The 14545-nt window shown below is 39.2% G+C and overlaps 1 protein-coding gene across 1 annotated transcript in view; it reads left to right on the top strand.

Moving 5' to 3' along the window:
* The window catches only part of LOC124545680 (anoctamin-5-like), a 349333-nt gene that overhangs the window by 313217 nt on the left and 21571 nt on the right, over window positions 1-14545 (top strand). Inside the window, exons 16-17 of the mRNA XM_047124626.1 lie at window positions 3378-3483; window positions 3588-3769. Coding sequence (XP_046980582.1) covers window positions 3378-3483; window positions 3588-3769 — 288 coding nt within the window. The remainder of the gene's footprint in view (window positions 1-3377; window positions 3484-3587; window positions 3770-14545) is intronic.

The following is a 14545-nucleotide window of genomic DNA, read 5'->3' as shown; positions in this document are numbered from 1 at the left end:
TAATGATATCTGTGGCCACACCTGACATTTGTTTTTAGCAACACGAGCATGCATTCCAACAGACGGTGGACATGCTGTTTCACCTTTATGCAGGTGCATGTGTGCCACAGATGGAACAATATTTTCAGAGGGCACTGATTTTGATAAGGATGCTCCTGTGTGGCGGACACCAATGAGTATGCATCTCTGCATCAGCTTTCACTATAAAGCCGAGAGCGTGAACTAGCAGTCTCCAGTGGTGGACACTCACCTGAAGATGGCTGGATGGTTGCCAGCCAAAACATTGTGGCAAGAAGTCAACATAATCTGGCTGAAATCCTGAAACCTTATAGAATATTCAGTATTCTGGGAAAATGTCAAGAATTCCTTGGGATGTCATTGTTTATTTAGAAAGACCGCAGTAACCTCAGTTTTATTTGGGTTTCCATTTATTAAGTAATCACTCAATTTTGTTGGATCTTTCATGTCTATAATATCTTTACTCTGGAAGACTAATGCTAGGTTGCCTACATACTGGATATTCGTGGAGTCTGTGCCTTGCACATCATGGATATACATGTTAAATTGAATGGGGGCCAAAGCTGATCACTGAGGTAAGCCATTGTTTAGAGTCTTCCATCTGCTGGCTTGTCTATTCAGGATCTTAAAGTGCCTGTCAGGGAGTATATTGTTTACTAGAAATGCCAGCTTTTGACTTGGGATGATTTCAATAAACTTTGACATCAATCCCTCCCTCCACACAGTGTCATAAGCTGCCATAAGATCCACAGAAACTGCAGCTGATTTAAGACCCCAATGAAACCTCACTTTCACAAGAGTTATCAGTGTTAAGGCCTGGTTATAGCAGCTCCATTTCCTAAAGCCACCTTGTTCAACAGGACTGAATTGATCAATGACAGCTTGAATGTTATGTAGAAAAAGCCTTTCTACTAGCTTATATGTCACATTTTATCTTAGCCTGCTTGAAAAGCTTTGGTGTTCCCAGTTATCAGAATCTCACTGAAAAATTCAGTGAACCACAATTTTGTGGATATGTGCCAACAAAGCCAGCAGATGTATTTGTGTGTTCAAGACTATGTCAGGTTCCTCAGTCCAGAGATCAGATGAATAGTCTGGATATAGTTTTAGATGGGGCTTCTTTATGTACAATTCACTTTTCACAGTTTGTGTGTGTGCCTTGTCTATTTTAGTTCTCAAAATCTTATTAGTCTGGCTGCAGTAGAACTGGCATTCTCCTATGTGACTGTGCTTGATAGCCTTGGATCTGTACCAGGTTTTCTCATAAGGTTCCATGCTTTCTAACTAGAATGTGTAAAGTTGAGCCCTGCCATTGTTTCATGCCTTTTTCTCTGTTCTCATTGAGAGCTCTCAAGAAGTCATCAACTGTCGTGTATTTGCAAGATTCTTGATATTTAGCATGTAGCTCATTGCATTCTTGAGACCATCCAGGAATGTATGCTTCCTGGAATCCATGTAAAATATATTCCTGTTATGAACTTTAGTTGCACCCATAGATAATTCATAATTGGATGGAATGTGGAGGTGAGGGGGAGGGGGAATCCACTGAACAGTATTATCAAGACGTTTATGAAACAGTTTCAAGTAAGTTTACAAGTTGAAGGTTCCAATGAGATTGAGGGATGGACATATCCTGTAAACTGAATCATTACACATCATTTCGATAAAAGAATCATTCAAATAATCTATGGAACATGTAACTAGCTAACAGGATCTGATGGAACCAGAATTAATCATTAACAATCAAGTTTCAGACCTGAATTATAGATCTCACGTTCTTAATCTAATCCAGTATATAGAAGATGCATTCAAAGCATACAATATTTCAGGTGCAGCTTTATTGATGTGACAGCTGCTTATGATACTGTCAGTCACAGTTTATAGGTAAAAGAGAGGGCTTACCAAGAACTATTGTTTCACCATAGTCATTGAAAAATTACTTAATGTTCTATATGGACTTTCAGGGACAACACTGACACTGCCAAAGTAAAAAATAAATAAATAAACTGTCAGTCACAGTTTATAGGCAAAAGAGATCTATGGGCATACCGAGAACTATGGTTTCACCATAGTCATTGAAAAATTACTTAAGGTTCTATGTGAACTTTCAGGGACAACACTGAAAAAAAGGGGGGGGGGGGGGGGGGGGTAAGGTGGTTGTTATGAAGATGTGTATTGTCCATTGCTCTTGTTAACATCTGTGATGATCATTGTCAGTTCTAGTCTACACCAGGAGTTTTCCTTACAAATGTGACAACTCAAGTTAAGTTCACTTGAAAGATACTTTGAAAAAGGTGAAGTATCAACTACTATAATAATCAACCTCACTGTAACCAGATAAAGCATCACCTTGTGCTTTCCACCTTAAAGACAGACAGACACATCATAAACTCAGTATCTTATGGTAAGGAGTAGAATTGGATGCTCTATTATATCCAAAATTTTGTATGTCCCATTTGGTTGCACCCTGAGGTGCAACTAGCATTGCCATAACTTGAGTCTGAATGTGGAAGCCAGAAGTGACTTAGGAAGATAAACTAGCAACAAACGCATAAGACTCTTGCCCAAGAGCTTTAAGAACAATGTCAGTACCAATCTCTTTGGTAATATATGCTTGCCCTGTGTGCTACAAGTCTGGCCATACCAAAGAAGTTGACAAGGCACCAAATAAGATGTACAGGCTTGCTACTGGATATTTATTTCCTGCATAACTTACCAAAACCTGCTCACTAAGCCTAGCCATCCATTACATGATTAAGTTCAAACCATCCAGAGATTGAAGTCCAGGCTTTATGAAAAGCAGCATCTTCTTGCAAATGATTCCATCCAAAATAAGAATGAAAATGTGGAAGAACAAACTGGAAGCAACGTTCATTGGCCTCAACCATCTGAAAATCCCCCTGCTAGCCACCAAAATAAGTGGACTATTTGGTTTACTCTCAATCACTTATGCTGTGGAATCACAAGAACCAGATGTTATCCCCAAAAATAGGGATTTCCAGTCATCACTACCAGTTGTGGAGAAGTACAAACAATGAATCACTTGATCGCCTGCCAGATCTATTCCATGTCCTGAAAAAGGAAAATTTATTTTAGGTGACTCAAACAAATGTGCTTGATGTTACTTGCTTTTGGTCATCAATGTTGTAATCTTCTATGGCTCCTATTGCTGGACTTGTTTACTTTTGTAACTTGCATTATGAAACCTGTTTTTTAAATTAACATTATAACAACAAAGAAAAGCAAATGTAAGTTTTAATTTCTGTGAGACCAATAGTACTGTTATGAATAAAACGTGAAGTGAACTGAAATACCTCAATTAGAAGTATATCTAACTACTATTTTATTGTATTTCCCAGGGCTTTGTTATAGCATACACATCAGACTTTATTCCTCGACTGGTGTACAAATATGCATATTCACCAGATGGTTCCTTAAAAGGTTATGTTGATTTCAGCCTTTCAGGTAGAGTACAAGCTATTGTTGTAGTATGCCTATAACTTGATATTGTTTTTGTACTTCCATATCTAGCATATCATGTAATTATGTGCACTATTTTAATATTTCAGCATTCAATACATCTGACTATGGAGCAGGTATGGGGCCAGATACAAGTCCTGGAGAGTATTATCCTGAAGTGTGCTATTACCAGGGTTTTAGAAATCCCCCTGGCCATCCACATCAATATGAGTACTCACCAGTTTACTGGCATGTCTTTGCTGCACGCATGACTTTTGTTGTTGCATTCGAGGTAAGATTTGCAGGCAAAGTATTCATCTTTGTTAGAGAACTGTTACTGCCTAGAAGTCAGTTTCATTAAGGGAAAGTGTTGTACCATGAAGATAGAGACATAAAAACATATGTTGTTCCCTGTTCAATGATTAAATTTATTGACTGATTTTAGCGTTCTATGAAGCCGAAAAACAAAATCAAGCAAAATGGTACTTGTGCACTAGATCATCTTGGTGCTGTGCCCCATAGGATGTATACTTTCCTCTGGAATTTTGTCACCCCAGAGGATATTGTAAAAGCTGTGGCAAGGTTCACCAACTCCAAAAGTAGGGACTGTTATTGGTTTTCTAACTATGTAATGAAAAAAATAATACACCTTATCTGTCAACCTCTTTCTTTCATTTTTAATATGTGTTTAGAATCTGGAGTTTTCCCAGATGCACTCAAAACTGGTAAAGTGATACCAGTCCTTAAAAAGGGAGATAAGCATTTGCCCCAAAACTATCGACCAGTTTCTATTGTCCCAATTTTCTCTAAAGTTTTTGAATATGTAATGTACAGTCAACTAAATAACTATTTTGATAAGCATGATCTCCTCTCCAACAGACAGTTTGCATACCAACATGGTAAAAATACCACTAATGCTGTCACTGAAGTTGTTAACCAGGTGTTAACTGCATTCGAAAATAAGGATCTAGTATCAGTCGTACTCTGTGATCTTAGCAAAGCCTTCGACTGCATACCATCTAACACCCTACTTGCGAAACTGGAATTTTATGGCATACACAAACCATCTTTGGATGTAATCGAATAATACTTAAGTAACAGGAGACAGTTTGTATCAATTAAAAATAGATGCTCCTCACTGAAGGAAGTTCAGACTGGAGTGCCTCAGGGCTCGGTCCTAGGTCCTTTTCTGTTCATCATTGCAATTATGACTTACCTTACCATGTAGGAGCAAATTCAATTGTGTGTTATGCAGATGATACAACATTGCTCAATACACACCATGAAACAACAGAACTGCATCAGGCAACACAGGAAAAACTAGAACTAGTAATGGATTCCAGAATGAGATTTTCACTCTGCAGCGGAGTGTGCGCTGATATGAAACTTCCTGGCAGATTAAAACTGTGTGCCCGACCGAGACTCGAACTCGGGACCTTTGCCTTTCGCGGGCAAGTGCTCTACCATCTGAGCTACCGAAGCACGACTCACGCCCGGTACTCACAGCTTTACTTCTGCCAGTACCTCGTACTGGCAGAAGTAAAGCTGTGAGTACCAGGCGTGAGTCGTGCTTCGGTAGCTCAGATGGTAGAGCACTTGCCCGCGAAAGGCAAAGGTCCCGAGTTCGAGTCTCGGTCGGGCACACAGTTTTAATCTGCCAGGAAGTTTCATATCAGCGCACACTCCGCTGCAGAGTGAAAAATCTCATTCTGGAAACATCCCCCAGGCTGTGGCTAAGCCATGTCTCCGCAATATCCTTTCTTTCAGGAGTGCTAGTTCTGCAAGGTTCGCAGGAGAGCTTCTGTAAAGTTTGGAAGGTAGGAGACGAGGTACTGGCAGAAGTAAAGCTGTGAGTACCGGGCGTGAGTCGTGCTTCGGTAGCTCAGATGGTAGAGCACTTGCCCGCGAAAGGCAAAGGTCCCGAGTTCGAGTCTCGGTCGGGCACACAGTTTTAATCTGCCAGGAAGTTTCATTTAGTAATGGATTGGTTTTCTTCTAATGAACTCCTGTGTAATCCTGATAAAACACAAGAACTAATTCTGGGTTTAACTACAGCTGTTGAAAGCAAATCAGTAAAATTGTTAGGATTCCACATTGATTCAAAATTAAACTGGGAGGAACACATTAGCCATATCTGCAAGAGAATAGCAAGAATGTGTTATCTCATCTGGAGACTGACAGATGTAGTCACTGATGAGTATCTAAAGGTGGTATATTTTGGCCTCTTTCAGTCACACATTTCCTACGGCATATTGTTATGGGGACATTCTTGCTTTGTCAGTGAAATGCTGAAAATTCAAAAAAAAAAAAGTAATCAGAATAATGAGCAAAGCTGAGCCCAAGGAACACTGCCATCCCCTCTTTATCAAGCACATGATATTAACTGTTGTGAATCTATACATCTACACAGCACTGCTTTATGTCAAAAGCAACTTAAATGAGTTCGAGACCAGAGAGAACATATATCCCCACAACACCAGAGGCAAACTGGACTTTGACATACCAAGACACAGACTCACAAAGACTGCAAACTCACACAAAATAATGAGTTTAAAACTATTCAATAAACTTCCAGCATCTGCTCGGTCACTGACCAGTAATATTTCCAAACGTAAGGTTTATGACTGGTTGCTCAAACACCCATTTTATAAGATAACAGAATATTCTGAAATAATCATTGACATTAGTATATAAGAATATTCCTAAAAGAAAAGGAATTAAATTGTAAAAATTTTACTGTAAAGTTATTGTTAATTGTATATTTAATGTTCAGACCTATTCCGCTGTAAGTGGTCAATGGTGAATAAACTGAATACTGAATACTGAAAGAAATGTGCACAAGAGACTATCACAAAAAGTTTCTGGCATTGCATACTGTTTCTGTAGTGAGATATGAGGTTGTATTTTGTGCAGCATCTATAAATATTTGTAGTTCTACCACTGAAACCCTACACAATATATTGATGTTGTTTGGAAGTTATTGATAATTCTTCAGTTACAGGAGATTATGATGAGTAAAATCCTATATATTTTTAAAACTGGTAATATAAGATGTGGACATTTAAGCGTTTCTGCATCAGTCATTCACCATCTAATAACCTGAAATGGAAAAAGGTCTTCTACCATGGAGTATGTGAAACTTTCAAATGAACTGAGTTGCTGTAATGTCTTAACAATTTTACTAGCCTTGAAAATGGAAATTTGTGTCAGTTTCGAATAGCTTCTATTTCAGATTTTATTTAACATGAGACTGGTTTTCGATAATCCTTATACTTAATCTGCTTTTGCTTTCTGATTATTGGTGTGTAGTAGAGTAATAAAGTAATAGATGTAGTTATTGCAGTGTTGACACACTTTTCTTGATGCAATACTTTTAAATTTCAAATGAATATTTGCTTCTACGTACATGAGCATGTTTGCACTATTGCATAAATAATTTTCTATCTCCAGGAAAACCTTTTGCAGTCCACTTATTATTACACTTAGTATTAAAGAAACTTTTTGAATGAGCCCCTTCTTGCAATTGCTCGATCTGATTTGAACATGAACAAAATTTGTGTGCAAAATAGACATGTTACTATCAGTTACTTACCTGATTGTTTCATTATTTTCATTTAAAGTATTAACATGAACAATCTTTTGGCAATTGACAGCTTCATGTTCATCCTTCTACGTAATTTGTACAATAGAAATTTCATGTCCGAGCCCTGACACTACTTAATCCAGTTTCAGTTTTATTCTTCCCAATCTGGATTCTGTATTGGTTACCCTGTCATCTATCTTACCCATTTTTTAGCTCAACTTTTCTGTTTTTTTTTTTTTTTTTTTTTCACTTATAGCCATTTCTTTGACACCTAGTTCATTTCTGACCTCAACAATCGCAGTATTCAGTTCAGTAACTATTTCAAGTTTTGTTGTTAAAATGTACTTATTTTTTCTGAAATGTTGGTTTCTGTTATCCTCAGTTCTTTTTAAATCCTCTAATTTAGTTTTGAAATTTTGGTATCTATTTCCCTAAGTTCTTTCAAAATTTTGGTATCCATGTGGGTAAATTCTTTGAAAATCTGAACATGTTTCAGAAATATTTGTATGCCTTTGAACATTTATTGCAGCATATTTTGAAAGTGTACTGAAGTCATGCTTTCATTTTGTGCTAGACCAACCTGATCTAGCCCCGTTTATTCTAGACCTGACTGATTTAGTGGTACTGTGTCTACAGATGGTTCAACTATTTGTACCTCATTCTCCTCCTCTTGTTCCTGTTTAATGTCATCTACTGACACTGCTAGATACATCATGTTGAAATATTTGCACAACACTGTTAGCAAAAAAACTTATGATGTAAATGTATGTAGTCATTAGCAATATTCTGCTCACTTTCATAGTAAGCTATATGTCACTGAAATGTAAATGAACTTTAGGAACTTACTTATTTGGTGTCATGAATAAACAGATGTCCAGTGTTCAGGTTCCATATATGTTAACAAGTTTTCATAGTTGCCATGTTAACCTGCTTTCAAAGTTGTCAAAAGTGATGGCAGCATCCATCATGGCTTTGGTTTACACAAAAGATCTTTTAAAATTCTTCTGCAACAGAACATAATCTATTATTTACTGTGCATTAGAATGCTATGGTATGGCACCAATTGAAATGTGACTCACAGTTTTCAGCTCAGATCTATGATGGCTATTACACAAGAAATGATATTAGTGCAACAATCTCCAAATCTCAGAGGAAAGCCATGCATTTTCAAAATACAATGCTGGTGATTTCTGTCTCATTGAGCTTGTAGGCAATTAAAGTACTTTGTTGATTACTCCAGGATCCAATTCCATATTGTGCAGTTATTTTTTATAAAAGGTTCTTGTGGAATTTCAAATAAAACTTATCACTGTGTTATTCAGTGATGTAATCACTTCCATTTATTCACTGGTAGAGCAACCCCAGTTCAAGGTAACAGATTATTTCACAATGGCTGTCATAATTGCATAGTACTTGACCCAGAAGAGCACATCAAAATATATATTTACTCAAATTAATGATATGAATATAATAGAGGGAAACATTCCACGTGGGAAAAATATATCTAAAAGGAAAGATGATGAAACTTACCAAACAAAAGCGCTGGCAGGTCGATAGACACACAAACAAACACAAACATACACACAAAATTCTAGCTTTCGCAACCAATGGTTGCCTCGTCAGGAAAGAGGGAAGGAGAAGGAAAGACAAAAGGATATGGGTTTTAAGGGAGAGGGTAAGGAGTCATTCCAATCCTGGGAGCGGAAAGACTTCCTTAGGGGGAAAAAAGGACAGGTATACACTCGCACACCCACACATATCCATCCACACATACACAGACACAAGCAGACATTTGTAAAGGCAAAGAGTTTGGGCATTTTTTGGGCAGAGATGTCAGTCGGGGCGGATGTACAGAGGCAAAGATGAAGTTGAAAGACAGGTGAGGTATGAGCGGCGGCAAATTGAAATTAGAAATTAGCGGAGATTGAGGCCTGGCGGATAGCGAGAAGAAAGGATATGCTGAAGGGCAAGTTCCCATCTCCGGAGTTCTGACAGGTTGGTGTTAGTGGGAAGTATCCAGATAACCCGGACGGTGTAACACTGTGCCAAGATGTGCTGGCCGTGCACCAAGGCATGTTTAGCCACAGGGTGATCCTCATTACCAACAAACACTGTCTGCTAGGTGGTTGTGTTGCCGCCAAAACACGTTAAAGGGTGGAGAAATTCGGAAAATTTCGAAAAAACTACGTGAGGATGTATTAAAAGGAGTGGTTTGGTGGTGGCAGATTATGGAAATGAAGCTAACAATTGTTTGATGAAGAAATAATGACGTTAAAACCTGTGGGAAGCGGCTAAAAATGATCGGTGATGTGAGAAAAACGGAAATGGAAATAAAGCAAAAGTTATTAAAACTGCCGAAAGGGTTGTTTAATAGCTGAAAGGAATGACCAGCAACAAACTGTCCATTCGCATGAATGGACACAGGCAGACAGTGTTTGTTGGTAATGAGGATCACCCTGTGGCTAAACATGCCTTGGTGCACGGCCAGCACATCTTGGCACAGTGTTACACCGTCCGGGTTATCTGGATACTTCCCACTAACACCAACCTGTCAGAACTCCGGAGATGGGAACTTGCCCTTCAGCATATCCTTTCTTCTCACTATCCGCCAGGCCTCAATCTCCGCTAATTTCTAATTTCAATTTGCCGCCGCTCATACCTCACCTGTCTTTCAACTTCATCTTTGCCTCTGTACATCCGCCCCGACTGACATCTCTGCCCAAAAAATGCCCAAACTCTTTGCCTTTACAAATGTCTGCTTGTGTCTGTGTATGTGTGGATGGATATGTGTGGGTGTGCGAGTGTATACCTGTCCTTTTTTCCCCCTAAGGAAGTCTTTCCGCTCCCGGGATTGGAATGACTCCTTACCCTCTCCCTTAAAACCCATATCCTTTTGTCTTTCCTTCTCCTTCCCTCTTTCCTGACGAGGCAACCATTGGTTGCGAAAGCTAGAATTTTGTGTGTATGTTTGTGTTTGTTTGTGTGTCTATCGACCTGCCAGCGCTTTTGTTTGGTAAGTTTCATCATCTTTCCTTTTAGATATATATATTTACTCAGTATCACAACAGAATACCAATTCTATTTTTCATGCTTCAATGCCCAAAATAGCTGGCTTACTTGTGGTACCACAGGAGTGATTATATGTTGCCCTTTAAGCAGACAATAGACAGAGAACAATATTTGCAATGAAGTGGATCAGGGTATCAGCAAATTTCGTCAACAAATTCTGTATTTATGTGGTGGCCATTATTTATCAAAATACTGTAACAGGTGTGGTAGTGAAATTGGCAGTTTTGAAATCTCCACCTGTGATACAGATTTGTTCACAGTGATATAAAAGAAATATAGCATGAATTTACAATGTTTGCAATTTAAAATACTATCTCTTGAAAATGATATCATGTAGATGGCCACCATTTTCCTTCATACACATTTTACGTATTTTATGGAAGTTAGACATCATATTTTGCAGCACTAGCACCAGAATTAGATTAAATTGGATAACCGTCAGTTCATGGATGGTGTATGGTGGGCCACACCAGAAGATTTGATATTTTAAATGACCCCAAAGGAAGATATCACATGCTGAAAAGTCAGCGGATCTTGGTGACCAGGGAATGTTCCTGTTCTTGAAGAGGAGATGACCAGTAAACATGTTCTATAGAGAAATAATGGAATGCCTTGAAGTGTGACGAAAATCATCAAACTGTTGGACTAGAAAATGGTTCAACATGTGAACATAACACCTGCCAGATTAGCCAAGAGTGCTAATTTGCTGCTCCTGGACTCAGGTAGGTGTGCTGTCCCCAGATCGAATCCGCCCAGTGTGCTGGCCAGCCTGGATGTGGTTTTTAGGTGGTTTTCTACATCCCACTAGGTGAATACTATGCTGGTCCCTACGTCCCACCTCAGTTACACTGCTCGCACACATCTGAACACATTCGCACTATTTCATAGATTACACTAGTCGCAGACAGTTGGGGCACATGCTGGGGGGGGGGGGGGGGGGTACAGGGTGGCAGCAGGAAGGGCATCTGGCCACCCCCCATAAACTAACCTCACCAAATCTGATTAACCATGCCGACCTTGCGTAACCACGGTAAAAGGCACGAGGGATAGATAGATAGATGTGAACATAACACTCTGTATTTCCAATAAGAGCTTTGCCATGAATGTCTTCAAAACAATAAGTCCCTATGATTCCAAACCTTGGTGGCTGAGTAGTCAGCACGACGGAATGTCATACCTAATGGCCCGGGTTCGATTCCTGGCTGGGTCGGAGATTTTCGCCACTCAGGGACTGGGTATTGTGTTGTCCCTATCATCATAATTTCATCCCCATATTGATATGCAAGTTGCCAAAGTGGCATCAACTCAAAAGACTCGCACCAGGTGAACGGTCTACCCGACGGGAGGCCCTAGCCACATGGCATTTTTTTTATTATTCCGAACTATGATAAACCACACCACACTACCACTCTCCAACTGTGAAGTGGCGTTTTATGTAGCATTGCAGTATTTTCAAGTGACCAGTATATAAAGTTTTGCTTATTAACAAATCCTGACACATAAAAATTGGCCTCATTGCTCATGATCAGAGTGTCACACAGGCTTGGATTGTTGTTCATGTGTTCCAACAGTTCCCAGCAAAAGTGTCATCTCTTTGCAATGTTGCTGTGTTCAGTTTTTGCACTATTTGAATTTTGTATGGGTGGTATTGCCATTCCTTGTCCACTATTCACCACATATTGTGATCCGATATGTCAAATTGCAACTGCATGTCCTTCACTGCACCATCTCAACTGAACATTGATATCCAGGTTAATGGCCAATGCTTGTTTTACAGATGATGCCACTCACATTTTTTGATTCCTAACATAACATACAATCTCCAGGGTTGCCAAATTGGCCCATTTGACTGGCACACCTATTAAAATTTTTTAGTTTCTGCATTTATAGTACAGGTAGTTTGAACATACTAGTTATTTGCATTTAATAGTTCAGGTAATTTTCTCAACACACATGTACTTTAAAGATAGTTTTCCAGGGAATGTTACTTTCCCAGTGTTGTGTATTATGTTGACAGCGAAAAAACCGAAACAGAATTCTGGTGTTAGAGATATTTCGAATCAGGTGTGTTTTGAAATTTTGAATTGTGATACAATTTAAATATTACTTATTTCAATAACTCAGTAGGAATTTGGCAAGAAATGAACTGCATTCCACATACTCTATTTCCGAAGCTTCCTTGTTGTTGTTGTTGTGGTCTTCAGTCCTGAGACTGGTTTGATGCAGCTCTCCATGCTACTCTATCCTGTGCAAGCTTTTTCATCTCCCAGTACCTACTGCAACCTACATCCTTCTGAATCTGCTTAGTGTATTCATCTCTTGGTCTCCCTCTACGATTTTTACCCTCCACGCTGCCCTCCAATACTAAATTGGTGATCCCCTGATGCCTCAGAACATGTCCTACCAACCGATCCCTTCTTCTGGTCAAGTTGTGCCACAAACTTCTCTTCTCCCCAATCCTATTCAATACTTCCTCATTAGTTATGTGATCTACCCATCTAATCTTCAGCATTCTTCTGTAGCACCACATTTCGAAAGCTTCTATTCTCTTCTTGTCCAAACTATTTATCGTCCATGTTTCACTTCCATACATGGCTACACTCCATACGAATACTTTCAGAAATGACTTCCTGACACTTAAATCTATACTCGATGTTAACAAATTTCTCTTCTTCAGAAACGCTTTCCCTGCCATTGCCAGCCTACATTTTATATCTTCTCTACTTCGACCATCATCAGTTATTTTGCTCCCCAAATAGCAAAACTCCTTTACTACTTTAAGTGCCTCATTTCCTAATCTAATTCCCTCAGCATCACCCGACTTAATTAGACTACATTCCATTACCCTTGTTTTGCTTTTGTTGATGTTCATCTTATATCCTCCTTTCAAGACACTGTCCATTCCATTCAACTGCTCTTCCAAGTCCTTTGCTGTCTCTGACAGAATTACAATGTCATCGGCGAACCTCAAAGTTTTTATTTCTTCTCCATGAATTTTAATACCTACTCTGAATTTCTCTTTTGTTTCCTTTACTGCTTGCTCAATATACAGATTGAACAACATCGGGGAGAGGCTACAACCCTGTCTTACTCCCTTCCCAACCACTGCTTCCCTTTCATGTCCCTCGACTCTTATAACTGCCATCTGGTTTCTGTACAAATTGTAAATAGCCTTTCGCTCCCTGTATTTTACCCCTGCCACCTTTAGAATTTGAAAGAGAGTATTCCAGTCAACACTGTCAAAAGCTTTCTCTAAGTCTACAAATGCTAGAAACGTAGGTTTGCCTTTCCTTAATCTTTCTTCTAAGATAAGTCGTAAGGTCAGTATTGCCTCACGTGTTCCAACATTTCTACGGAATCCAAACTGATCTTCCCCGAGGTTGGCTTCTACTAGTTTTTCCATTCGTCTGTAAAGAATTCGTGTTAGTATTTTGCAGCTGTGGCTTATTAAGCTGATAGTTCGATAATTTTCACATCTGTCAACACCTGCTTTCTTTGGGATTGGAATTATTATATTCTTCTTGAAGTCTGAGGGTATTTCGCCTGTTTCATACATCTTGCTCACCAGATGGTAGAGTTTTGTCAGGACTGGCTCTCCCACGGCCGTCAGTAGTTCCAATGGAATATTGTCTACTCCGGGGGCCTTGTTTCGACTCAGGTCTTTCAGTGCTCTGTCAAACTCTTCATGCAGTATCATATCTCCCATTTCATCTTCATCTACATCCTCTTCCATTTCCATAATATTGTCCTCAAGTACATCGCCCTTGTATAGACCCTCTATATACTCCTTCCACCTTTCTGCTTTCCCTTCTTTGCTTAGAACTGGGTTTCCATCTGAGCTCTTGATATTCATACAAGTCGTTCTCTTATCTCCAAATGTCTCTTTAATTTTCCTGTAGGCGGTATCTATCTTACCCCTAGTGAGATAGGCCTCTACATCCCTGCTTAGCCATTTTGCACTTCCTGTCGATCTCATTTTTGAGACGTTTGTATTCCTTTTTGCCTGTTTCACTTACTGCATTTTTATATTTTCTCCTTTCATCAATTAAATTCAATATTTCTTCTGTTACCCAAGGATTTCTACTAGCCCTAGTCTTTTTACCTACTTGATCCTCTGCTGCCTTCACTACTTCATCCCTCAAAGCTGCCCATTCTTCTTCTACTGTATTTATTTCCCCCATTCCTGTCAATTGCTCGCTTATGCTCTCCCTGAATCTCTGTACAACCTCTGGTTCTTTTAGTTTATCCAGGTCCCATCTCCTTAAATTCCCACCTTTTTGCAGTTTCTTCAGTTTTAATCTACATGTCATAACCAATAGATTGTGGTCAGAGTCCACATCTGCCCCTGGAAATGTCTTACAATTTAAGACCTGGTTCCTAAATCTCTGTCTGACCATTATATAATCTATCTGATAC

Source organism: Schistocerca americana, chromosome 8 (assembly GCF_021461395.2).
Source record: "Schistocerca americana isolate TAMUIC-IGC-003095 chromosome 8, iqSchAmer2.1, whole genome shotgun sequence".
Classification (NCBI taxonomy): domain Eukaryota; kingdom Metazoa; phylum Arthropoda; class Insecta; order Orthoptera; family Acrididae; genus Schistocerca; species Schistocerca americana.
This window is presented reverse-complemented; position numbering and strand designations above follow the sequence as displayed.